The sequence below is a fragment of the Cucurbita moschata genome, unplaced genomic scaffold (assembly GCF_002738365.1).
Source record: "Cucurbita moschata cultivar Rifu unplaced genomic scaffold, Cmos_1.0 Cmo_Scf00002, whole genome shotgun sequence".
Taxonomy (NCBI): Eukaryota; Viridiplantae; Streptophyta; class Magnoliopsida; order Cucurbitales; family Cucurbitaceae; genus Cucurbita; species Cucurbita moschata.
In genome coordinates this window covers 7,092,315-7,115,107 of record NW_019268518.1, presented here as the reverse complement: position 1 = coordinate 7,115,107, position 22,793 = coordinate 7,092,315, and the positions used below count along the sequence as shown (strand labels likewise).

Sequence of the window (22,793 nt, the reverse complement as noted above, 5' to 3'; positions counted from 1 at the left end):
AATTTCAGCCCAAACTGAAGAGTTTATGGAGTAATTAATGAATTTATCAAGTCAGTTTCAGCAAATACAAACAATTTAAAAACGATAATAAAAAATAAAATTGAAAGAAAATATAAGAATTCAAACTTTAACGCTTATCAGAACTAAAAAAAATAAAAATAAATATATACATAAATAGAAATAAATGAGAAGAAAAAGAAACACTCGATTGTTGCGCCAAAATCGTTCGTCTTCTTCCTGCATGCTCTTTCGTCTTCGTACCAGAAACCGCAAAATTTTCGACTGACATTCCTCTTTCTCTCTTATTTCTGAACAAAATCTCTCCCCATATCTCTTCATATTGATTCCCACTCCATCTAATTCTGCTCATCAAGATATGCTCCTTTTTCAAGCTTTCGATTCTCAGGTTTCTTCTAAACCCAATTTCCTCTTCCCTCATTCTTTTATGTACGTTTACAGCGGATTGTTGCGTTGTTGAGTCGGGTGTAGTGATTCTTACTTCCTCCTTCATTAGGTTTCTCGGTTACCCTAGCACCGGAATTTTTTCTCAGTTGGAGCTTGTTCGACGTTTCTTTGTTGGGCTTCATAAATGGCTCCCAGGGAGCGAATTAAAAAGGTTCTGTTTCGTTTTTTTAACCTTGTTTGTCGTTGCGAAGAGATTTCTGCGTTTCTTTTGGATATAATACAAATTTTCTAGTTATATCCTGTTTGGTGCTCTCTATTTTGAATTTCAGAGGGGGAACTTACGAATTGATGCTGCGCTGGATGCTATGAATCCTTTCGGATTTCATCCGAAGTTGGTTCGTGACACGGTCAAGGAGCTCCTCAGTGTGTGTTTTTCTGATTTCATCTCTGTTCTACATGGTTCATGTTTTTGTTTCGTTTTTGTGTGTGTTTCTTCTGTGGGTCTCTCTGTTTTCCTGTCTTAAAATTAAGAAAGCAAGCGGATAAAATGGTCTGATGGCCACTGCCCTGAATACTTGAAAGTATGTATTTGTGTTTAGATTCCCCATTTCAAGGTCAATTATCTGAATGCAAGTGCTTAGAAATAGGGACTCAAGAAGCTGCTGCATTGCTAAAACGTTTTGGCTTTCTTGCAATCATCGCTATACTTTGTTTTATAATCTCATACAGTGTTTGGAGAATTTGGTTTAGGTGTATGGAGGAGACGAAGGATGGGTATTCATTGAAGAAGGCTCTTATACTCTCTTGATTGATACCCTTCTTGAGAAACGGAAAGATGGTGCAATAGAGAAGGTTACTTTCCAACTATTTTTGTTGAATTTGATTCTTGATGTAAGCACGTTCTTCGCCTTTGTATAATGGTTTATGAATGTTTAACAATTCCAACGGAGAACCATTGATGTATGTTGCATACAAATAAGAAATGAAATGTTTAGCTCCAAAGGAAACTCCGGATCAAAAATTTCAAACTAGTTCTTATTCCCAGATTGGTGTTTGTGAGGTGCCCTTTTGCTAGTCTTTGTCAAATTGTTCGCAATGAGTACAACATTTGCTCGTGCATATATCGTTTTTGTTTAACTCGTACCAGGTTTACTTTTCTCATGTTGAAATAGTGTTAACTAATTATCAGAAAAATGCACACCTTTTATTCTTTCAACTGTTTTATCTCTTCAGCATTGCCCCATATTTTAATGCTCATTGTTTGAAGGTTCATGAAGAGGATGGAAGAATTGCAGATCTTCAGGAGACCTCTGAAGCGGGCTGTTCCTCGAATGTTGTTAATGAAGCTTCCACATCTAATCCTGGGGCTGAGATTACCGTGAAACCGACTGAGGGTGTAATCTCATCGTACGTGGACAATGAACCTTTCAGGATCACAGCCACAGTACCTGCAAATGATTCAGGTAACTAGTTTGACATTTCTAACCAAACATGTGAATTTTCGCCGTTCTATAACTACCATTTTATCGGTTACTTTAATCGTAATTTCATGAGGTTATATTCGTAAAGGCCTTAAACTTGTAACCTTATTTTAGATACATTCTCTTCTAGGCCGAACTAACACCTAACCAGCTAAACATTTAGATTATTACAAATGTGCAAAATAAACGGATTTAGGAGGTCAAGATAGTCTTATGTTCTAATGGATAACAGTAGCAGCTTTTTAAAGGCAATAATTGATTTCATTTGGTTACTTGGGAAAGAAACTATGAGATGATCTTGTGTGTGATTTCACTGCCATTGTGGATTTATCATGGTGAAGGACCCTGAAGAATATTAATTATTATGTGTGATGAATCTGCAGATGAAAGATACTGGAAGGAGGAGGATATAGGTTCTGGTGTTGCTGATAACCATTTTATAAGGAGTTCTATGAACCAGTCTTTACTGGCGGCACATACCCCGAAAATAAGGAGGCGAAAACCTTATCACGGGTGGATCTCGTCCGGTGGCGACGACAGGGAAGACTTGGTGCACTTGACACCAGCTCAATTGCCTGAGGAGTTTGCCAGGTTACTCATTCCTCATGCTCAAAGAAAAAGAAAGAATCGTTGGGACGTGAAGCCTTCAGAATCATGAGCTGCTTGTGATTAGTATAAACAGTATAAACAGTAAAACTAGAGTTTTAACTATTATTTGTATGTAGAACAAGGCTGTAAATAATTGTGTAGTTTACTTCATCTCTGTGATACTCTGTTTTTCTCTTTCTTTTCAGGAAACAATCCCATTTGCTTGCGGTGTAAGGAAAAGAAATTTCACCCTCTCTTGGGTAACTTTGGAAGAAACGGTTAGGAATCTGACTTATAGTGTACTTTGTTCGAGGGGAGGATTGTTGAGAATTATTGGGAGTGAGTCCTGATGGACAATATCATACCATTGTGGAGACCCGCGATTCCTAACGTTTCCCAAGCTTGGTATTAGAATAATTTGGATTAATTTGGATTTTTATTTCTATTTAAAAAATATTTGAATTCCTTATCAAATTATATGTTAAAAAAAAAAAATCAAATATATGGTTTTTATTCTCATGTTCCCATAATTGGCCCCGTAAAATAGATAATTGCAAATTAGCCCACAAGATTGTTTGTTTGTTTCTAAAAAGCCCTCAATCTTTAATCCACTCCATAATAACACGTGCAAAGGAATAATTCGCAGTTCAGATTCGCTTTACTTCCGTTTCATCTATTCCTTAATTTCTCGATATCCATCAGCACCACGTCCAAAACCGAAACAGATAAGACTCGAACGCGAACGCGAACGCAGAATCTTCTTTCCTCCACTCGCTCATCGAATCAGTAATTTTCAGTCGAAAAGCACTCAATCGCTTGGAGCTTCAATCTTAATCAATGGAGCTCTTTCATCTACTCGGTTAGATTCAGTAGTTTCTTCAATGGATTTTCCTGCAACTTTTCGCGGGAATTCCTTTCCCTTGTCTCATTACAGTTCTTGCTGCTACATTCGTTTCCATCCTAGTTTGCTTTCGTTTGCTGGCTTGAAGGAGCAACGGATTTCTCATCGCGGCCTTAAGCTTTATCAGTTTTCCAGGTAACTTGCTTAGTTTCGAATTGGGGGATCGTAATGCAGGGCTGTAAGCGTATTGAATTGGTTCTTTTTCTACTTTTTTTTGTCTTCTAACTGATAGCCTTGCAAAGCGAGGGGTTGCTTGTAGAGTTACTGAAACGCAGAATGAACCAGATGGCACTAACGATAAGGTATTTGTAATTCTGCAGTCGAATCCTTTTTCTTTTTTCTGTTGTGGTTGCTCGTTTAGTTTAATCAAGTTTTGCATAGATTCTCGTTAGTTTTACAATCATAATTGCTTCGTAATCCACAATGCACTTTCCTGTTGGATTGGAGGCACTATAATCAATTTCTTTCTACCAATTTTCTATAATTTCACCTCAATGTGTAAGTTTTTCCTCCTCTTTCTGATTAGGTCCCTTTGATTCAACTTAGGACACGTAATTTATGTTGTGGCATGAATTCTAGATTGCACAGTACTTGATGTCATGGTCAACGCTAGAACCTGGTGTCATCTTCTTAAAGTATATGCTTAATAAATCACTTACAAAATTGCGTTGGATGCTTGAAGGGGTGTGTATTTACAATCAGAAATTGACGTTTTTCTTTTCGAGTTACACAATTACTTAATACTTCTCGCCATTCCTGTGAATGGTAACGAGTTAATGAAACTATGCCTCCATTTGTAGGAAAAAGATGGCTCTGAAGGTGGAGATCAGCCATCTTCCTCCGACTCCCTCACAGAAGATAAAATTCAGCTCGATTCTCAGGCTGTTGATGAAGTCAACAATGCTGAAAATAAGAACCAAGGTGACATCCAGGTAAGTATTTTTGGCGACAAACTTTGTTCCTTCGTACATCAAGAAACTGGCTTGGAAATCAATTTTTGGTTAGAAAGTGTTCTTGGTAGCTACAGCCTACTGAAATAAACTTTCATGCTTTCACCCGATGATTAGTTCTACATAATGTTGATTTCAAAAAACAATTTAAGTTTCACATTTTTTCTTTTCCAACTGGAGCCTGCAAGGCTTCATTAGCATGGGGTACTTCAGTGATATGAACTCTTGTATACATTAGAATTACCGACCCTGCGGCTGCATATAATCCAGTTGTAGTAATTAATATCATAGAAGGTTATATCATGATCTATGGAGAAGAATGCTGAAGAGTTTTTAAACTTCGAAACAGGATATTGACAATGTAGAAGTTGCTAGTGGGTCTCCACTTCCAGGACTAAAGGTACTTGTAGTTTATTGCTGTTTTCTTTTTTTTTTTTTTGGCAACAGAATGACAGGAAAATTTTCATGCTCCGTTCCTCATCTGTTATTTATTTGATAAAATTTCAAGCAGACACAACAATTGGATGAATCATTCAGGATCCCCCGAGAAACAATCGAAATTCTTAAGAATCAAGTGTTTGGATTTGATACTTTCTTTGTGACAAGCCAGGACCCATATGAGGTGAGTTGGTCATGAAAGTATTCTTTTTATTGATGGTTTGTTTTTATATATATATATATATATATATATATATATATATATATATATTTTATATACTTTTCCTTGAGTTTTTATAATTAATATGAAAGTGGGGGTTGGGCTGTAATGGAGCAAGTTTGACTTAATTTGAAGAATAATTAATTACCTATCATTTGAATTATGTGCAGATGTCTTTATTTAAAACCTAATAATATATTTGTTGATATAATATCAATATATTTAGTCATTAGTGTTTTAAAGTGTATAATGATAATTAAGACCTATATTTATGTAAAAGTGATTCGAAACAATTTTAAAATTTTATGTTATCATTTTTTAAACAAAATAGTTATCTAATATAAAAGAAATCATTAGTAAGCTGTAGTAGGCAACATATTTTCCAGTGTGCCAATTATAGCATACCTAGCTTGAACATTTATGAAAGTTTTCTAAATAATGAAATTAAAATAATTTTTTGCACGGGAAAATTCTATAAACAAACTTAACCTCTAGAAAAAGATGTTGCCAATATCCTGTGTGTCGTTACATGTGAAAAACTAAAAGAAGGAATGTTTGAAACTACCTAATATAGAGAGTGGACAAAATGACCCGATGGCCGGATATGATTGTCCTTGCCTTTTGATATATAAACTTTGTCAATAGTTTTTTCGTTACTTCCACTAGGGTGGAGTGTTGTTTAAAGGAAATTTGCGAGGAGAGGCTGCTAAGAGCTATGAAAAGATAACAAAGAGAATGCAGGTATCTCTGTCTGCATTTGTTGTTTTTCGCTGATTTTTAAATGTTCCTAAGTAATTAATTGCTTACGTTATATTTTGGGAACTATACAGGATAACTTTGGGGATGTATATAAGCTTTTTCTTTTAATTAATCCAGAGGATGATAAACCTGTAGCTGTTGTTATTCCAAGAAAGACCTTACAACCAGAGACAACAGGTAAACATTTGGTTTGTGATTGATGCTATTTACCCTTGTGGAAGTTGTAAGTTCGAGAGAATGATGATGTTTACATTAAAGTTAAAAATTGCAGCTGTCCCAGAATGGTTTGCTGCCGCCGCGTTTGGACTGGTTACTGTATTTACTCTACTTCTCCGAAATGTCCCCGCATTGCAATCCAACTTACTGTATGCGATTTTTCCTTTATGTCTTACGCATGAATTGATCTTCTCTCCCTTGGTTCAATGAACAATTGAACTTTCAGTAATGTCTTCTGTTAAATAAATGAAAATTTCAGTTCTTATAAATTTTTACCATTTCTTTTTTGTGAATATGCTCTGCTTCTATTGTACAATGTTCTTTCATGTCTTTTAGAGAAAAATTATATCAACTTGTGAAGGACTTTGTTGCTGCTTCTTGACATATTGTTGCCTGTTAGCATTTGCTTTCATTTGTAAGGTACTCATTTGAATTTATTAATCTATTATTATTTGTGGCAGATCGACTTTTGATAATCTTGACTTGCTTAAAGATGGACTATCTGGTGCCTTAGTAACTGCACTTGTGTTAGGAGTGCATGAACTCGGCCATATATTAGCTGCAGGAGATAGAGTTAAGTTTGGGATTCCATACTTTGTTCCTAGTTGGCAGGTAATATACAGTTTGCTCTGAAGTGTTCTTTGATCATAAAACGATTCACCAATATTTTGCTGTTTACGAAATGTTTTATCTAATCATACAGCAAATCAATCTTCCTGCATGAGGCAACCTTGGTTTTGTTGTGCGACATGCTTTTTGTAGTATTTCTATTTTTGTCTACCATTTGTGCTTTTGCTTGAAAAGTACTGCTTTTGTTAGAATATTGCCTTGTGTCAATACCCTCGATTCAACCACCCTTTCCAACTTGTTACTAGCGGATTTCAGTTGTGTTCTCTCCGTTCAGTGCTTGCCAATTTGTGAAGAATTCTGTCCAAATATATCTTCGAATCTAATGAACTTTTTTTGGTGGCAGATAGGCTCCTTTGGTGCAATCACACGGATCCTAAATATTGTACCCAAGCGCGAAGATCTGCTGAAGGTGGCAGTAGCAGGACCATTAGCTGGATTTTCTGTGGGCTTCCTTCTTTACATTCTAGGTTTCATCTTGCCACCTAGTGACGGCATTGGAGTTATCGTTGATTCGTCTGTGTTTCATGAGTCATTTCTTGCCGGTGGCCTTGGTAATCATATTTTCTTTTATACGTTGGATCTTTACTAGTGACGTAACAACGGTTTCACATCTTCAAAGTCCAAAATGTCGGTGAAAATCTTGCTAAACTGATCATGTCGCTTCTCTAGTTCCCCTTTAACAAGTAACCGAATTGGCTTACCCTTTCAAAGGCATCATCCGCCTCAGCAATTTAGCAACTACTTGATTTTTTTTAATCTGCCCTCTGGCTTGTGTAGTAGACATTTAACATCTACGCTATAATTTCCATTTCTCAGCAAAGCTAGTTTTGGGCGATGCCCTCAAGGAAGGAACTCCTATATCCGTGAACCCTCTTGTGATATGGGCTTGGGCTGGACTTCTCATAAATGCCATCAACAGCATCCCTGCCGGAGAGCTCGATGGTGGAAGAATTGCCTTCTCAATATGGGGCAGAAAGGTTTGTTGTTTTAAGTTCACTTGCTGCATCTTCCTCTAATATTCCTAACACATCCATCACGGCCACCTGGAATCTAGTTCCCAAATAGTCTCTCCTAGAAATAGTTATGATGAGCTATATAAAACAATTTCATCCCTCTAAAAAACGAATTTTTCTGATCAAATTCTCATTTAAAACAGGCATCAGCTCGAATTACAGGCGTCTCAATTGTTCTTCTAGGACTAGCCTCTCTGTTTAGTGATGTAGCATTTTATTGGGTGGCTTTGATATTCTTCCTACAGAGGGGTCCAATCGCTCCAATCTCTGATGAAATCACTGATCCTGATCAGAAGTATGTTGGTCTTGGCATTCTAGTTTTGCTTTTAGGGTTGCTGGTCTGCTTACCATTCCCCTTCCCCTTCACCGAAGAAGCCATCTCAAATTTTTAATGCTACAGTCCCTTTTCATTTATAGCCTCAGTTGTGCATTGGTAGCAACCCAAAACTTGGTTTTCCCCCAAATTCCATTTTAGTTTATTTCCATTATGATGCATGAAACTCAAAAAATACATCATGATTAGGATTCAATAGTCAATAAATTACTGCCCTCAATCCTCTGTATATAAAGTATAATAATATTGTAATAATGTTTTATTAAGTTGCCAAATAAAATAGAATCTATAATATGTTAAAATGATTTAAGAAACCAATTAGGATAAATTAAAGTTCAGTATTTTATTTAGTGTTAATTTTTTTTTTTTTTTTAAAGATTTGTTGATTTATTATTGTAAATTTTTAATTTTATGATTAGTAAATTGATGAAATTAAAAAATTAAGAGTTTAGGAACTGAATTATTTAAAGTTTAATATTTGATAAACTAAATTCATAAATTAACACATGTTTCCATTAAGGCAACCACAAAGGGTATCATTGTTTAAAAAAAAAAAAACAAATAGAAAAGGTATCTTTTCACGATCAATAAACAAATCATGCGCAATTATCTTTGTTTTTAAGCTATTAAATAGTTAGGCATGTAGGTATCCATTTTTTTAATTATAAATTTTATAAAATTCTTTTAAAATCTTAATCATAACATAAATTTAACGGTTACTTTTCTAAAATATATATTTATAAATATTGTAGTTTTTTTTTTTTCCTTTTTCTGGGAGGATTCGAATCTTTGGGCCACTGCTCACTTCGCTGCTTCAACAAATCCTCAAAACGACGATGCCTTTCGGTCGCTAATTCCTTAACAGTTCACAGCCACCGCCGCCCACCGCCGCCGGCAGTCAGCTTCATGGACTTCGCTTCTCAAAATGGTCTCATGATGGGCTTAGCAACGATGGCGGGGAGTAGCCGTAAGATTTGGGAGATGAAATGGATGGAAGTAGAAAATGATCCAAAAATAGAATGAGAAAATAATTTTAAAAATTGGGTGAATTTCAGAGATTAAATTTTTATTTAAAAAAAAATTAATTTAGGAGTGAAAAAAAGGGAAGAGGAAAAGTTGATTGCATTAGCATTTAGCATCCACATGGCATTGGGTTAAGGGGGAGGGACCGTCTTTCACAGGGAAAGTGGTATTTATAGTTGGCGAGACATGGCCAAGCTTCTTCTGTGTGCATATTTCTTGTAACTGAGAACACAGGTAAAGTTCCATTTTGATTCTCTTTTTCTTCCCTTTCTTTCTTGCTTCTCACTTCATTCTTCCTCCCCTTCTTCTTCTTCTTCTTCTTCTTCTTCTTCTTCTTCTTCTTCTTCTTCTCTAGCTACTCAGTTTCTGATCTCCGATTTCTCCATTTTCGATTATTTTTATGAGATTTCGTAGTCATGGGGAGGTTGTTCGTGGTGAGCCTCGAAGGAAGGATCTATAGCTGCAAGCACTGCCGCACCCATCTTGCTCTTTATGAGGACATCGTTTCCAAGGTTTTCATTCACAATAACTCTTCATTTCTGATTTCTGATTTCATTGTTTCTCTCAATTTTTCGTAAATTTTCCGATGCGGATGAGAATATTGACTAACACTTTAATATTGTAACAAAAATATGGTGTTGGACTGTTGAAATTGTTGTTGTTGTTGTTAGGGGCTGTTCTTAACTTGATGATCTCTAAATTTAATTAGAAATTTGATTGAGTATATATGTTGCCTCTATGGCTGCTCTTTGTTGGCTCTACCCTTTGAATGTTCATTTTCAGACTAAACGATTCTAGGAATGTCATTGGAGAAAAGCTTTCTGACTTTATTGTTTCCTGTGTTTGTTTCTATTATTCAGTCTTTCCAATGCAGACATGGGAAAGCTTACCTCTTCAATAAAGTGTAAGTTTTCGTGGATGATAGTGGTAATTTGGCCAAATGTTTCCATTAAAGATCCCCAATCCCCTTTTTTTTTCTTTCCAATCACAGACTAAAAGAACAGGATAAAGCTCAAATCCTAACTTGTTCAATCTCCTCTTTTCATTACCTAACTGCTCCTTTTAAGATGTAGTTTTCCTCTTATCGTTCTGATTCATAACTTTTGTATACATTGCCGCTCTTCCTTCGCTATTGATTTTGGTTTTTTGTATAATTCAAGTGAATGTGTTCGTCATTCTAGAAGTGAAGGTTCGCCGTCTTTTATATGGTGATAAAATTGCTTATTTGTTCATGTTCTCTTTAAGAATTGAGTCTAAACTTGTTTTTTTAAACAGAGTGAATGTCACTGTTGGAGTGAAAGAAACGAGAATGATGATGACGGGGATGCATACCGTTGCTGATATCTTCTGCGTTGGCTGTGGATCAATTGTGGGATGGACATACGTAAGATATCATACAATTTTTTATGCTGTTATGTTCTTCTTTTTTATGATCTTTGATCGTTCACTTCAGGAAACTGCCTTTGAAAAGAACCAGAAGTACAAAGAAGGGAAGTCGGTATTGGAGCGGTAAGTAATTTTACAGTACCTTGCTTTGAATCATTACTTTTAAGACATGAACTTGCTCTGAAAAGACCATCTTACTTGATCCTAGTTAGGAAAATGATATTATCTGGTTCTTTGAATCAGCTCCTCGTTAATCATTTTGGAAAAAAAAAATATTACATGAAGGAGCATGAATGACAATAGATTTGTTATCTCATTATGTGTATATCCCTTTTAACTGTCCAATAATCGAAAAGGTACAAATATACCTATCGTGTCGGTGAAATTGGCCACACGTAAGGTGTCCAATCATTTCCTAGCTTATAATATCATTGCTGAAATTGTTCATGATGAACTGATTTGCAAGACTACTGAAAACGACCTCAGAATTTTAGATGTTAAATTATCGTAGCTTAAGCTAAAACGATCAATTAAAAATCATATCTTGAATTATTGAGTCTAGATATATCCTTTTTTTCCCCTCGTTTTTTCATTAGATCACTTCAAATTTCATTTTAACATATAATAATTTCATCATCCCCACCACCACCCAGGTCGTTTGTCGTGGTTGGCTTGTTTTTGTTTTCGTGCTATTTTTTGGGGTCCTTTGGTAAGAAAGAAACAGGGCTTGAAGAGAACTTGGGATGAGGTTGGGTCCTTTATTAGATTTCATGCATCTCTCTAGGTTTCTGTTCATAAAGCTTTTTGTAATCACCCTTTAGGACTTATTTTGCTTGATTGGAGCCCTTTTTAGGCTCATTCGACGACTCCTCTTGTGGGTGGTATGTCTGTATTCCCCTTGTATTCTTTCATTTGATCTCAATGAAAACGACTTTTCATCGAAATAACCACAAATTATTCCATATTGCACAAAATCTCATTATCGAGTATAACCGTTCTCTCGAACGTTCTATTATCACATTGAATTCTTACATTTATATATCTGAGAGGTCTGCAGTGTAGTAGTAGTAAAGTTTTATATAGTAGTAGGTCCATGCAGTTGAGAATTTGTGGAAGAAAACTTGCAATGGGTAGTGAAGTAGTGGACATAGAATTAGGCGTATAAGCATTTGTTGTATGATGAACAGGTTCAAGGTGTCAGGCCCTGGTGGAACCAGTTATTGGGTCAGCCATGCTCGAAGTCATGAAGTAGCACATGGTGGAGGAAGTGATGCAGATGAAGCTTGATGATGATGATGATGATGATGATGAAGATGATGCCTACTCCCCTTATTATTCCAAACTGTACATTCTGCTCTTCCAATGTTCATATTCTTCAACTCATTGTTCTTCATCAGTTCCTCATTTCAGCACAGCTACTAAACTTGCTTGCTGCTTTGTAGCCGAACTGGACACATTTCATTGTGATTCTTCTTTAACTTGATGATATTCCTTAACTTTGCAACAGGATGGAATGTTTTTCATTGAAGTTTTGGTCTTCTTTTGCCCCTAATCTTTGTTATTTTGAATTTTGAATTTATTAGTTTGCTTATACCAGTGAATTAATGTAGTGATGATACGACAGACATTAAAACATAATGAAACTGGTAATCTCACAAGTTTTGCTTTTATTTAGACACCTTCAAAAATTGATTGGAAACTTATTAATACGAAATAAACTCAAAAGAAAAAAGAAAAAAAATAATACAAATATATATGGTAGAAACTTGAATAGGAATTTATTCATCCACTAATGCATCCATGAACACTGTTGAACCCTGTTGAACAAAGCTTTTATATATTAGTTACAAAGGGATTTGATTTTTCATTAACAAATTAAAATTAATCCTTAATTTTTCCATAATATTCAATTAAATGGCAAAAAAAAAAGTTCTTAGGGATTATTTTAGGTATGACAAAAGTAACACATTCCAAACTATCCCAACTGCATCCTATCTTTTTATAACTGAAGCATAACTTCAGAAAGCAGTCCTCATTTGACATGGAAAAATGAAAATGGAAGGCCTCACATGCTTAGTAGTCTGTAACGTAATTTCAAATGTAGTTGGCAGAGCAAATTATATAGACAATCAGCAGCAACAGAGAGAGCCCTGAAGGTAAACTCTGAGACAGCTTCAGGAATTGGAGTCTGCAGTGCTGCATTTACAGATCACCGAAGGGTATAAACTACCCTTTCCGAGAGCTCTTTACCAACCACTCTTTTGTATCCAAGCAACTGATTTTCCAAGTAACTTCTCCCAGAGGGGGGGATGGCTTGTCGTATGTCCTTTAAGTTAAGTAAGAAAGAGATTAAAAAAAAAAAAAAAGCATTAAAAAACAGGAGAAATAAGAACATCAACAGTTTGAAACAGGGATTCTTAGTTCAGATGGAATACATCCAACTATGCATTTTTTTTTTCTTTTTTTACCAACATGAACTTGCAGGTGAAGGATTGAAGCACAGCACGAAATCTTAAGAACAAAATGATAGTATATACCTTATATCTCATACGGGAATTGTCTATGTCCATTAATATATTTGTGACATCTCCATCTTCCTTTCCAGAGGAGGCCAAACCACTGCTTTCTGGGTCCAAATCGTCATCAGAACTATAGGAGTATGCCTCGGTGATTTCATCATCCTCATCCTCATCCTCATCTATAATAGAATCGTTTGGTTCTTCCAGGAAATCATCATCTTGTTTGAGTTGCATATCATTCGGCACCTCCTGAAGTGGTAATGATTCCTTATTTTGGAGTGAAAAATCTGATAAGACTACATAAGACTTTTGATCCAGCAATGGCTTCGCAGCATCAAATGGAACCCACCTGAGGAGATACAGAACTCATGGGTTAAATTTGAAGCGACTGGTCAATCTTATTGATAGAAACAAGTTTCTTATGATCGGATAAATTTCTAGTCCCTTGACGATTCCTAATTTCTAGTACCTTAGCTTCTATTACTCTCGGTTTTGCCTAATATCAATTGCCATGAAAATGGAAATCAAAGAATTATTAAATAAAACCCCTAAACTGACTCAAGCTACCTGGGACAGACACTCATTTTATTCCCACACATTCAAGTAAAGAAATCAGCCTCAATAACTCCCCACCAGCAGAGAAACACTTACGTGTAACGAAGTGGACAAAGAAGCTCCGATGGGCGATATGTTGCTTTGTATCTCATCTTTCCACAGTTGTGAATATAGTAACCAAGATAATAATATTGAAGACTGGCACAATATGTTTGATTTTGTTTTACCCAGTTTATTTCTTGTAGGGCTGAATACTTGCCCAGAGAGAGGAAAGCATAGTCAGGATCCCAGAACAGATATTTACTCGATAAACATCTTGGAAGGATGTCTACAACACCAACTGCAACTAACTTCCCATCAATCAAATATTGCTGGTGAAAAGAACCAAAACCGCAAGGAGGAACTGTACCATCACCAGTTGAGGGAACAAAGTTGAGGGGGGTGTCAACTAAAAAATTCCTGTATGAGGCTTCTGATATACGTTCTGGAGTATCATTGTGCACATGAAGTTGATAACGTCTATACAAAGCGTATTCTACCGGCTCAAAACTGGACCTTTTCAGGCGTATCTCAAACTTTCGTTTCTTCTGTGAAGAACATTTAGAGTTCTTCTCCATAGGGGAATCTTTACTTCTGGCTTTATCAGTTTCTTGAGGAATGGTGGCCCTTTCAGCATCCTTAGGGGAGGAAAAGGAAGCTTCTCCTTTATCAGAATAAAAGTTAATATGTCCATTGCATGCTTTGATTGAGAAACCAGATAGCTCATCGATCTGGCTCAAGTAAATTACCAACTTTTCAGCTATTATTTTAGGAACAAACCCAGTTTCTGCTGCGTTACTCCCTGATGATGATAAGTTATCATCTTTCATCTCACCAACTTGGGCTCGCCTTATGCTGGCAGACAATTGGAATGCAACATTGCAGGAGTATACAAGATCCTTTGATCCTTGAACCAGCAGTTTTTTCTTTACATGAGAAACCCTTTTGACAGACGCTCTTGGAAACTGTATATTACGGGGAAGATCGCCTTTTTTGGAGCATAAGCTTATGGCGTCATCGACCTGATCAGACAGATAAAGTATAAAGCGGCCTTCCTCGTTTTCTTTATTTTTAAAGGACAGTGAGTTCTTTTCTACTGAGTGAGAATCTCCATTAAGTACATAGCTAAATTTCTTGGAAGCACTTGAAGCTTCTGTGTTCTCCACTGGATTATCTTGTTCCAACTCTCCATCTAAAAACCTAAAGACAGACAGAAACACATCAGATGTTAAACTGGTCTGCCTGCATCCAATTGTATTTCCTCCCAGGTCTGATTTTAAAATGACAAAGAAATGAAATGTTTACAGAAACAACTCCCATTGGACCAACCGAAATAAGGTAAAGAATTTGTTTTTTAAGGTCGAATTGAACAAAAAGTGTAGAACAAAGTTTCATTTCTATAACTAGAACCCACTAAAGGCATGTTTGTGAGTGATTTTAGATTGACCAAAATCACTTCATTCGTGCCCTTTTTAGTTTTTTGTTATTTTGGACATGACAAAAGTAATTTTGGTTATTCCAAAATCACTCACAAACATGCTCTAACTCATCAAACTCCCCCATGATCAATTTGCTCAAGTAATTAAGTATATTCAAATGTGGATAATGACAACATCTTTCACCTCAAGAAAATATGTTGAAAGCAAAGGTTGGATTGTCAGGAACATAAATAGAAAATTAAACACCAAAATCTTTTAAAACCATACCTTTGAAACCGTCTAAACATTCGTAATTGATCTTTAGATGGAACAAAGTCTGATGCCTTCAAACGAATTGTATAAGAAGGGCAACATGTTCTTTCCATCTCAGGTTTGTAAAGATAACAGCCAGATCTTCTCCAGCCACGATCAAGGAGATCTGTGAAACAAGTAAAAATATATAGCCTATATTACATAAAATTGCCAGAAACCATTTCAGAAAATGATCAAGCATCCATACTATATATCGATAAATATGCGAGCATGATGAAAGTTTTGTATACAAAATTGAAAATGCAGCATGAACTGTGATTGCAGAGAGAAAAGGAAGTCCTGGAAAGACTGAAAGAAGAGCCAGGAAAACAAACCTTGGTAGTCATCAACAGTAAGATTATCTGCCCATAAACCTGCCATGAAAAAAAATAACCAAGATAGTAAAAGCCAACATAAATGATGATCAGGAATGCTATAATCATTTTCAGCTTCTAAATTCTCAAATTGCAGCATAGAAATTTATAAGCATTGTCTAAAGGATCAAGCCAGGAATGACAGAAGAACGCATCAGCCAAGAAATATTTTGATTATTCATGTTTTAAATGCCTAATGTGGGCATTTCCCTCAATTAAAAACTACAATTCATACGTATCATTCAGTCCTATCGAAAAATCAATGGAAAAGATGAGAAAATAACAGGTAACCAATACAGAGTTCTTAACAACTATCACATGAACTTGAAATTCCATCACAGCTCTCAATACCAAAGAAAAGGTGCAGAAATGCGTCAAAACAGAGTTCAGAACCATAAGAGAACAGAAAACATTTAGCAATTTGCATCGAATTATCCAACATATCTCAATCCCAACCCAAATTGACAGAATCCAATTCACAGATAAACAAATAATCAAAGCAGCCAGCGATGAAACGAAAGAGCTAGAAGAAGTAACAGAGAAACAGTTCACGAAATTTAATAAAAATCAATCGGACCGTGAGTGATGCTGCCACGAGAACCCGATTTGCAGTAGCCACAAGAAGATTTTCGTCTTCCACAGTCATAAACAACGCTTTCCCCTCTCTCCGCACCACCAATTGTGCTACTGCTCGCGTCGCTCATCTTTCCGGCCATTTTCGATTTCCTTCACAACACCAATATATCACCAATCGTCTCTATGCTTTCTGTATCTATCTAAAACCTGAAAATGGTAGACTTTCAAATAATCACTCTGATTTTCTACAAGAATCGTCTTAAACCATTGAAACCAGAATTTTAAAGTAATAAACCGACGACTACACCCTGTTGGTCAATAAAAAAAAAACAAAATTCTGTCACGAGCTTTCGATTATTCACATTGATATATATATATATATATATATATATTTGTTAATATTGATTCCTAATATTTTTCTCCTATCAATTTTTTCTAAGGAATTATTTTTTATACGTGGTATCCAAATTGAGCATACTTCAACTAAGAGAATATGTCTGTCATATACGTAAAAGGCTTGAATCCTCTCCACTCATTTATTAAATTAAAAAAACTATTTCAATGAGCACAACTACACATATTAATGTCATTACAGATAACTAATAAAATCCTATAATATTTACTTATATATATGTCACATGTACGTATGTATCATCAAATATATTATCATGGATTTTTTTCTTTTAATTATTCCGAATTATTGGTTAAAAAAAAATTGATAAAGTCAAAGAGAAGATTTATAAACAACAAAATAATATACCTTTATTTATTTTTTAATTCGATAATTACATAATATTTTTGAGTTAAAAAATTAAATTTAGTTAGAATTGTGGTGTAAATAAAATAATATTGTTGAATAGGTAAAATAATAAATATCTAAAAAGTATAAACTCTATATTTGGAATGGTCAGAGATTACAATTTTATTTTATGACTTCTTTCATTAATTTGTTGATTTTTTTTTTTTTTTAAGGAAAATAATTATGAAAATATATAAAAGATATTTAAAATTAGAATAAATGGAAATAAATAAATAAAAAAAGGTGAGACTTAAAAAGGCGGTTAAGGGAGTAGGTCTAATTTAAAATCCTTCATTTTCAAAAGATGAGAGGTCTAATTTAAAATCCTTCATTTTCAAAAGATGAGAGGTCTAATTTAAAATCCTTCATTTTCAAAAGATGAGAGGTTAGGAGGAGTGATAAGCTAAAGGAATCATTACCCCACGACCCCAAAGAAAGCCCTATTCGAAAATATGAGGAAGAGTGGAGGGGCATTTTTGTAAGACAACGGGGACCAAGGCCCTTGTGTGCAAGAAATGGAGGGGCAAAATCGTGATTATCCAGTAATATTGACCCACCTAAAAGGCCCAACACGAAAACGTAGACTTCAAGTGAGGGGAAACACAGCAACACGAGAGAAAGAAAGAGAAGCTTGGTGCATAAACTCACCGGTATTTTCCCCGTTTCGCACTCCATACGGCACCGTTCGACCTGTGAATGTCATCTCTTTCGATTTTCTGAGCTCGATCGGACAACAATGGCGGATTCTGCAACCAATTCCTTTTGATTGTTGCTCTCTAATTTTCTCTGCCTGCACTGAGTTCGACGCTCTGCTCTCTTTCGTTCTACAACTACTTTTTTTTTTTTTTGTGAAGTTTGTGGTGTTTGAGTTAGAGAGTCTTCTAGTGGGAGAAGGAAGTTTAGTGCGGATTTCTCAACTATTAGGTTGTGTTTGGAAGTGTTGTGGCTGGGGAGGTTCATTGCAGATCTAATTGGTTTTGTATTTAGGTGTGGGACTGTCGACATGATGCTTTGGTATGGATATTGTTCTGGTAGCTGAGAGCGTAAACAAACTGCGTAGTTTTTCTTCTTTCTTTTTTTTTTTTGGTTTTGAAGTATTCACGGCTACCTGTGGTTTTTGAAAATTTTGAACACGAAACTCGGGGGATTTCGACATGAATCGTAGTTTTAGGGCTTTGGAATCGCAAATACAAGCTCCGGCAAAGCCGCGGCAGCAGCAAGTTGGAGGACTGAGGGCGTCGGTTATGAAAGATAAGGAGGAGGAGCTTGCGTTGTTTTTAGAAATGAGAAAGCGTGAGAAAGAGAGGAATGATCTTCTCTCTAATAACGTGGAGGAGTTCGATGCGCCTTTAGGTATAGCCTCTCTTTCAAATTTTGGACTTGCACTTCAGCTGCACTGAATTTTATTTTATGGCCTTGTTCTGGAGCTTTCTAGAATCCTTTCTTAATCGACAGTTAAAGTTTTGTAGCCCTTGTTCATTTGTCCATCAGATGAATACTGATCCAGAAAGAAAAGGAGTAATCCACGTTGTCTTTGACGTCTATTTTTGCTTATTCTTCTGTAACTACGTTTTATCGAATTCAATTTCTGTTTTGTGCAGGAACAAAACCAGGAGCTTCTCCAATATTTAATATCTCATCAGCTACCCCAGCCCCTACTCGCAAGACGGGTGCCGATGATTTTCTTAATTCTGACAATGATAAAAATGATTATGATTGGTAAAGTTATCGCCTTACACTTCTCGTTTTTGTTTATTGAGTGAATATTCCTATATATCGCTGTTTCTATCCTGGATTAACCGATCATTAATATTGTTGAGAATTACTCAATGTCTTGGTATTAGTAATTGACTTGGGAGGGTTCCCAAATGGCACGTCCTCAGGTTAGTATTGGGTAATAGACACATAGGCAAAAAAGGCAGATAGGAACCTTGAAATCAAAACAAGTTCTTATTCTATGCATCTGGACTAACATCTACATAAAAGATATAATGCCATAACTTGAATAAGCTTACATTTGACAGAATCTAAAATGAAGGCAAATTGTCATAATTAACAATAGTGTTTAATTAACAATCAATGGGACATAGTAGTTTTTTTATTGACAAGTCCATTAAACCAAGTAAAGGCTGATCCAGTTGGTTGAATTTGACTTCGATGAAACAAGTCAAATCTTTTCCTTTGATATTTCGTTATTTATTGTGTGGGACATTTGCAATATGATGTAAAACGGTTTAAAGCACCTATCTGGTTTGATTTGTCTAGTTGGCCTTTTATGTTTGATTGAAATGGCACATATGGTTCGTAATTTGTGTGCATGTGTGCTAGTTTCATTAAGAACTAAAGACATGATTTAAGAGAAAGGTAAAAACAAGTACAGGGTACTTAAAACTATTTTTTTATAACAAGAAAAATTCCAAAGGGAGTGGAAAGAAAACAAAACATGCAAATAAAGAAAAAAAAGGAGATGGAAAGAAAAGGAGGTTCTTCCATCTCCAATTTTGAATTCTAGTGACATCTCAAGTTTAATGAAAATGTCTCAATTTTTTAATGTGATACTGCATGACCTCAACCCTTGGTGCAGAAGTAGAATTCCTAAAATTTATCATTAATTTCACTTCTGGAACAGGCAACGTTGATTGGTGGTGGAAATCTCAATCTATGGATTTAAATGTTTTTGATGTCATAGGTTCTTGGTTACTAGTCTATGTAGGAAATTAAATAATATTTGAATTTCCTAAAATCAAATGTGGTAAGATTAGATAATTCCGTAGGATTAGTCAAGGAGTGTGAGCTTGTCTAGTCAACCACAGCTATAATAAAAAGTCCTCTTAACAAAGACTATTATGCAGAAATGTTGATTTTGTGGTAAAAAAATATTGGACATGATAGAATAATATTTATGTTGATTACCCCTTGCCACAGATCATAGGTTATATCTATTGGAACTTTAGAATCATGGGGATCCCAAAGAGACTCTTCCCAGTACACTATATTTGTTTGAAACGTTGTGTTAATTGCTGGGGAAAGAAATGGTTTTGGTGGGGAGTTGCAGCCAAGATTATCAAAAAGTACCTTTTGCTTACATCTGGACGTAGCTGTTTTCAATCACATGTCAATAGTGAAAAGTATATTTTCCAAGAATGGAATGCTTATTACAATTATTTTGTGGGTTTAGAAATGGTTCATGCCTAGTTGCTTTATGATTGGATATGGCTTTTACTTCGTGCTAATTGAAGAACCAGTTAAATTAACCAGAGGTTGATCTGTTTTCAGGCTTCTAACTCCTCCTGGAACTCCTCTTTTTCCATCTTTGGAACCAGACTCAGAAAGGGTCTTAATGAGACATGCTACTCCAATGGGTCGATCCAATGTGCTGAAATCTAGAGTAAGTTCTCTCTCAAGTCTCAACTTCAATAAGTTGAAGAACATGGTGAGATTTGAGTATCTTTGGTTCTTAAAAACATAGATATAGTTATACTTGTTAAAGAGTTCTTTTTAACCTTCCACGTTGCGTTTCATTTTGGAAATTCCATTTCTTGGGAAGTTCAGTAGGAAAAAGCTGGAATTCAGCACTTTGTCTCATTATGAAATTAAATCACTCAAGACAGGCAAAAGAGTTTATTTTCTTCCTTTGGTAGATGATTATATTAAGCTTTGATGTTTTTGTTCCCAAGTATGTTTATGCCAGTGTCATAGTTTGTTCACTATTAGAGCAAGTCGGATCGATTTTTTGTTTATAGACAAGAGAAAATCTACTGGCCTACTTTCTTGAATTGCTTGGAATTTTACGCTTAGAATGACACCTAACAATTTTTCAATCTTATGCTCATATCTGATAATTTTGAATATTCCTCACACATTTCAATAGCAGTTATTTTTTGTCGTGTTATTAATTTTCTCTGTTTTTTAATATGTTTCCTTTTGTGGTTTCAGCTCGGAAATCTCCAACAAGAACCTACTACTACGAGGAGCAACTTGGTCCCAAAACAAGCAACTTCTTCTCCAGGATTGAACTCCTCAAGTGTAGGCACACGTCGTCCTTCATCATCCGGAGGTCCTGGGTCAAGACCTGCTACCCCAACTGGACGCCCTACATTAACCACAACATCTAGAACTTCCAGATCCTCAACGCCTACTTCCCGTGCAACTTTGCCTTCAAATAAACCAGCAGTTTCCTCGGCTAAGCTTGCAGCAACTTCTAATAAGCTGGCAGTTGCCTCAGCCAAGCCAACAGCTACCATGAGTAAGCCTACGGTTTCGTCTGCTAGGTCCTCAGTTCCTTCGAGATCTTCTACTCCAACAAGAACAGCAAGATCATCAACCCCGACTTCCAGACCTACTGTACCTCCAGCTAAGCCCACATCAAGGGCCTCAACTCCAACTCGTCGGCCATCCACACCATCTAGTGCACCAAGTGCACCTGTTTCCTTAGTCAAGTCTTCATCATCAATTTCAAGGCCATCCCCAACAGTGTCAAGGAATCAAGCACCATCAAGGGGAGCTTCCCCAACAGTGAAATCCAGACCATGGAATCCTTCAGAGATGCCTGGTTTCTCACTCGATGCTCCACCCAATTTAAGAACATCACTTCCTGAAAGGCCACTTTCAGCCACAAGGGGTCGGCCTGGAGCACCCAGTGCACGATCTTCTTCTGTAGAACCTGTTCCGAATGGTAGACCAAGAAGACAATCTTGCTCTCCGTCTAGAGGACGTGCACCTAATGGAAGTATTCATCTCAGTGGAGGTTCTGTCCCTGCAATTAACCGTATGCATTCTAAAGCTAATGACAACATAAGCCCTGTATTAATAGGGACGAAAATGGTTGAAAGGGTAATAAGCATGCGCAAATTGGTCCCTCCCAAGCAAGATGACAAACATTCACCTCATGGGAATCTGTCTGGGAAGTCTTCATCACCAGATAGCACTGGCTTTGGGAGAACACTATCTAAGAAGTCTCTGGATATGGCAATAAGACACATGGTATGTATCTATTTTGTTCTCAAAGGATCTTTGTTGTGGAAGGGAATTTTTATTTTTCCTTTCTATCGTCATTCTGGGATAAACTTCACTGTCGGTAGAAAGTGAAAAGATCAATAGGCAATGTCATACTCACACACGGATTTCTTTTCAATGCATATTATTGTTTAACACTACGCACACTTTTCTTGAGCAGGATATAAGACGAAGCATTCCAGGTAATTTACGCCCATTGATGACAAATATTCCAGCTTCTTCAATGTATAGCGTACGGTCTGGGCCATCTCGAAGCAGAAATATCAGTGTTTCAGACTCACCTCTTGCCACGAGCAGCAACGCTAGTTCTGAAATGAGTGTCAATAATAATGGACTCTGTCTGGATTCACATGAAATTGACGATGAAATTGGCAGCGAGAGAGGAGGTCGATCACCCCGCAGCTTGTGCGCTAGGTGAAGCTGATGGTTCATTTGGAATTAAACTGCCATTCTGATCAATCAAGTGTTTCATTTTGGATATCAACTTTCATGATGGTACAAAGATGATAATCATGGAAGTGATAACCAAATCATGTGTCTAGGACTAATGTAAAGTTTATTGAGTCGCTGATTGTTGTATTTATGTAACTCCAGAGCTTTGTATGGCTTAGAGGAACAAAGGAACATGCTATATGCTGAACTATGTTCTTACGCATTTGCTACACGGTTGACGTATTTTCTACTTAACTTTTGATTGTTAACCATTGACAATAGCAGATCCCACAACTAGCCTTCATGAACTGGAGGGAACAAGTAACAATAATGCTATGCTGTAGGCTAACCAATCACTAAGAATTAGAGAGTGCCTGGTGTAGAAGCTGCATGTTCTGCTCAAGTTCCT

General features: G+C 36.2%; 5 protein-coding genes across 10 annotated transcripts; 4 read left to right on the top strand and 1 right to left on the bottom strand.

Annotated features, from left to right (window-relative positions):
* The first annotated feature begins 205 nt into the window (after positions 1 to 205).
* LOC111456280 lies at positions 206 to 2,811 on the top strand. 3 transcript variants are annotated; one of them, XM_023098122.1, is made up of 6 exons: positions 206 to 616; positions 735 to 830; positions 1,156 to 1,257; positions 1,673 to 1,868; positions 2,270 to 2,477; positions 2,681 to 2,811. In XM_023098122.1, the coding sequence occupies exons 1-6, from the start codon at positions 590 to 592 to the stop codon at positions 2,706 to 2,708; spliced, it is 657 nt and encodes a 218-aa protein (XP_022953890.1). In that variant the 5' UTR covers positions 206 to 589; the 3' UTR covers positions 2,709 to 2,811. The 3 variants fall into 3 exon arrangements, with proteins under 3 accessions (XP_022953890.1, XP_022953883.1, XP_022953876.1); XM_023098115.1 differs by having other exon boundaries at positions 2,270 to 2,567; positions 2,681 to 2,749; XM_023098108.1 differs by having other exon boundaries at positions 206 to 406; positions 515 to 616; positions 2,270 to 2,726.
* A 353-nt stretch (positions 2,812 to 3,164) lies between these two features.
* On the top strand, positions 3,165 to 8,224 carry LOC111464302 (probable zinc metalloprotease EGY2, chloroplastic). The gene is made up of 12 exons (XM_023108451.1): positions 3,165 to 3,510; positions 3,608 to 3,677; positions 4,176 to 4,307; positions 4,675 to 4,725; positions 4,837 to 4,947; positions 5,650 to 5,724; positions 5,814 to 5,919; positions 6,014 to 6,107; positions 6,420 to 6,570; positions 6,932 to 7,139; positions 7,405 to 7,565; positions 7,745 to 8,224. The coding sequence occupies exons 1-12, from the start codon at positions 3,356 to 3,358 to the stop codon at positions 7,991 to 7,993; spliced, it is 1,563 nt and encodes a 520-aa protein (XP_022964219.1). The 5' UTR covers positions 3,165 to 3,355; the 3' UTR covers positions 7,994 to 8,224.
* A 469-nt stretch (positions 8,225 to 8,693) lies between these two features.
* Positions 8,694 to 11,872, top strand: LOC111431212 (protein yippee-like). 3 transcript variants are annotated; one of them, XM_023067806.1, is made up of 6 exons: positions 8,694 to 9,192; positions 9,373 to 9,470; positions 9,819 to 9,862; positions 10,234 to 10,342; positions 10,412 to 10,467; positions 11,532 to 11,631. In XM_023067806.1, exons 2-6 carry the CDS (start codon positions 9,375 to 9,377, stop codon positions 11,629 to 11,631), a joined length of 405 nt encoding a protein of 134 aa, XP_022923574.1. In that variant the 5' UTR covers positions 8,694 to 9,192; positions 9,373 to 9,374. The 3 variants fall into 3 exon arrangements, with proteins under 3 accessions (XP_022923574.1, XP_022923582.1, XP_022923565.1); XM_023067814.1 differs by having other exon boundaries at positions 9,364 to 9,470; XM_023067797.1 differs by lacking the exon at positions 8,694 to 9,192 and having other exon boundaries at positions 9,375 to 9,470; positions 11,532 to 11,872.
* A 445-nt stretch (positions 11,873 to 12,317) lies between these two features.
* Positions 12,318 to 16,423, bottom strand: LOC111431074 (arginyl-tRNA--protein transferase 2-like). Its single transcript, XM_023067587.1, has 6 exons — positions 16,139 to 16,423; positions 15,523 to 15,561; positions 15,164 to 15,314; positions 13,515 to 14,657; positions 12,882 to 13,212; positions 12,318 to 12,670 (listed from the first exon to the last, which is right to left on the bottom strand). Exons 1-6 carry the CDS (start codon positions 16,275 to 16,277, stop codon positions 12,554 to 12,556), a joined length of 1,920 nt encoding a protein of 639 aa, XP_022923355.1. The 5' UTR covers positions 16,278 to 16,423; the 3' UTR covers positions 12,318 to 12,553.
* A 1,089-nt stretch (positions 16,424 to 17,512) lies between these two features.
* On the top strand, positions 17,513 to 22,653 carry LOC111464756 (zonadhesin). Of its 2 annotated transcripts, XM_023108991.1 has the most exons (6): positions 17,513 to 17,950; positions 18,032 to 18,289; positions 18,538 to 18,655; positions 20,213 to 20,324; positions 20,873 to 21,919; positions 22,113 to 22,370. In XM_023108991.1, the coding sequence occupies exons 2-6, from the start codon at positions 18,091 to 18,093 to the stop codon at positions 22,368 to 22,370; spliced, it is 1,734 nt and encodes a 577-aa protein (XP_022964759.1). In that variant the 5' UTR covers positions 17,513 to 17,950; positions 18,032 to 18,090. The 2 variants fall into 2 exon arrangements, with proteins under 2 accessions (XP_022964759.1, XP_022964766.1); XM_023108998.1 differs by lacking the exon at positions 17,513 to 17,950 and having other exon boundaries at positions 18,091 to 18,289; positions 22,113 to 22,653.
* The last annotated feature ends 140 nt before the right edge of the window (positions 22,654 to 22,793 follow it).

Bases quoted from the DNA above. Each gene is read 5' to 3' on its own strand.
- LOC111456280 (XM_023098115.1), top strand. From the start codon at position 590: ATGGCTCCCAGGGAGCGAATTAAAAAG. The intron at 831-1,155 runs GTGTGTTTTTCT...AATTTGGTTTAG, and splicing joins CGGTCAAGGAGCTCCTCAGT to GTGTATGGAGGAGACGAAGG. The intron at 1,258-1,672 runs GTTACTTTCCAA...CATTGTTTGAAG, and splicing joins AAGATGGTGCAATAGAGAAG to GTTCATGAAGAGGATGGAAG.
- LOC111464302 (XM_023108451.1), top strand. From the start codon at position 3,356: ATGGATTTTCCTGCAACTTTTCGCGGGAATTCCTTTCCCTTGTCTCAT. The intron at 3,678-4,175 runs GTATTTGTAATT...CTCCATTTGTAG, and splicing joins CAGATGGCACTAACGATAAG to GAAAAAGATGGCTCTGAAGG. The intron at 5,725-5,813 runs GTATCTCTGTCT...GGAACTATACAG, and splicing joins AGATAACAAAGAGAATGCAG to GATAACTTTGGGGATGTATA.
- LOC111431212 (XM_023067797.1), top strand. From the start codon at position 9,375: ATGGGGAGGTTGTTCGTGGTGAGCCTCGAAGGAAGGATCTATAGCTGC. The intron at 9,471-9,818 runs GTTTTCATTCAC...TCTATTATTCAG, and splicing joins ATGAGGACATCGTTTCCAAG to TCTTTCCAATGCAGACATGG. The intron at 10,343-10,411 runs GTAAGATATCAT...CGTTCACTTCAG, and splicing joins CAATTGTGGGATGGACATAC to GAAACTGCCTTTGAAAAGAA.
- LOC111431074 (XM_023067587.1), bottom strand. From the start codon at position 16,277: ATGGCCGGAAAGATGAGCGACGCGAGCAGTAGCACAATTGGTGGTGCG. The intron at 15,315-15,522 runs GTTTGTTTTCCT...CTTGTTTCACAG, and splicing joins TACTGTTGATGACTACCAAG to ATCTCCTTGATCGTGGCTGG. The intron at 14,658-15,163 runs GTATGGTTTTAA...GTCTGTCTTTAG, and splicing joins ATGTTTAGACGGTTTCAAAG to GTTTTTAGATGGAGAGTTGG.
- LOC111464756 (XM_023108998.1), top strand. From the start codon at position 18,091: ATGAATCGTAGTTTTAGGGCTTTGGAATCGCAAATACAAGCTCCGGCA. The intron at 20,325-20,872 runs GTAAGTTCTCTC...TTGTGGTTTCAG, and splicing joins CCAATGTGCTGAAATCTAGA to CTCGGAAATCTCCAACAAGA. The intron at 21,920-22,112 runs GTATGTATCTAT...TTTCTTGAGCAG, and splicing joins ATATGGCAATAAGACACATG to GATATAAGACGAAGCATTCC.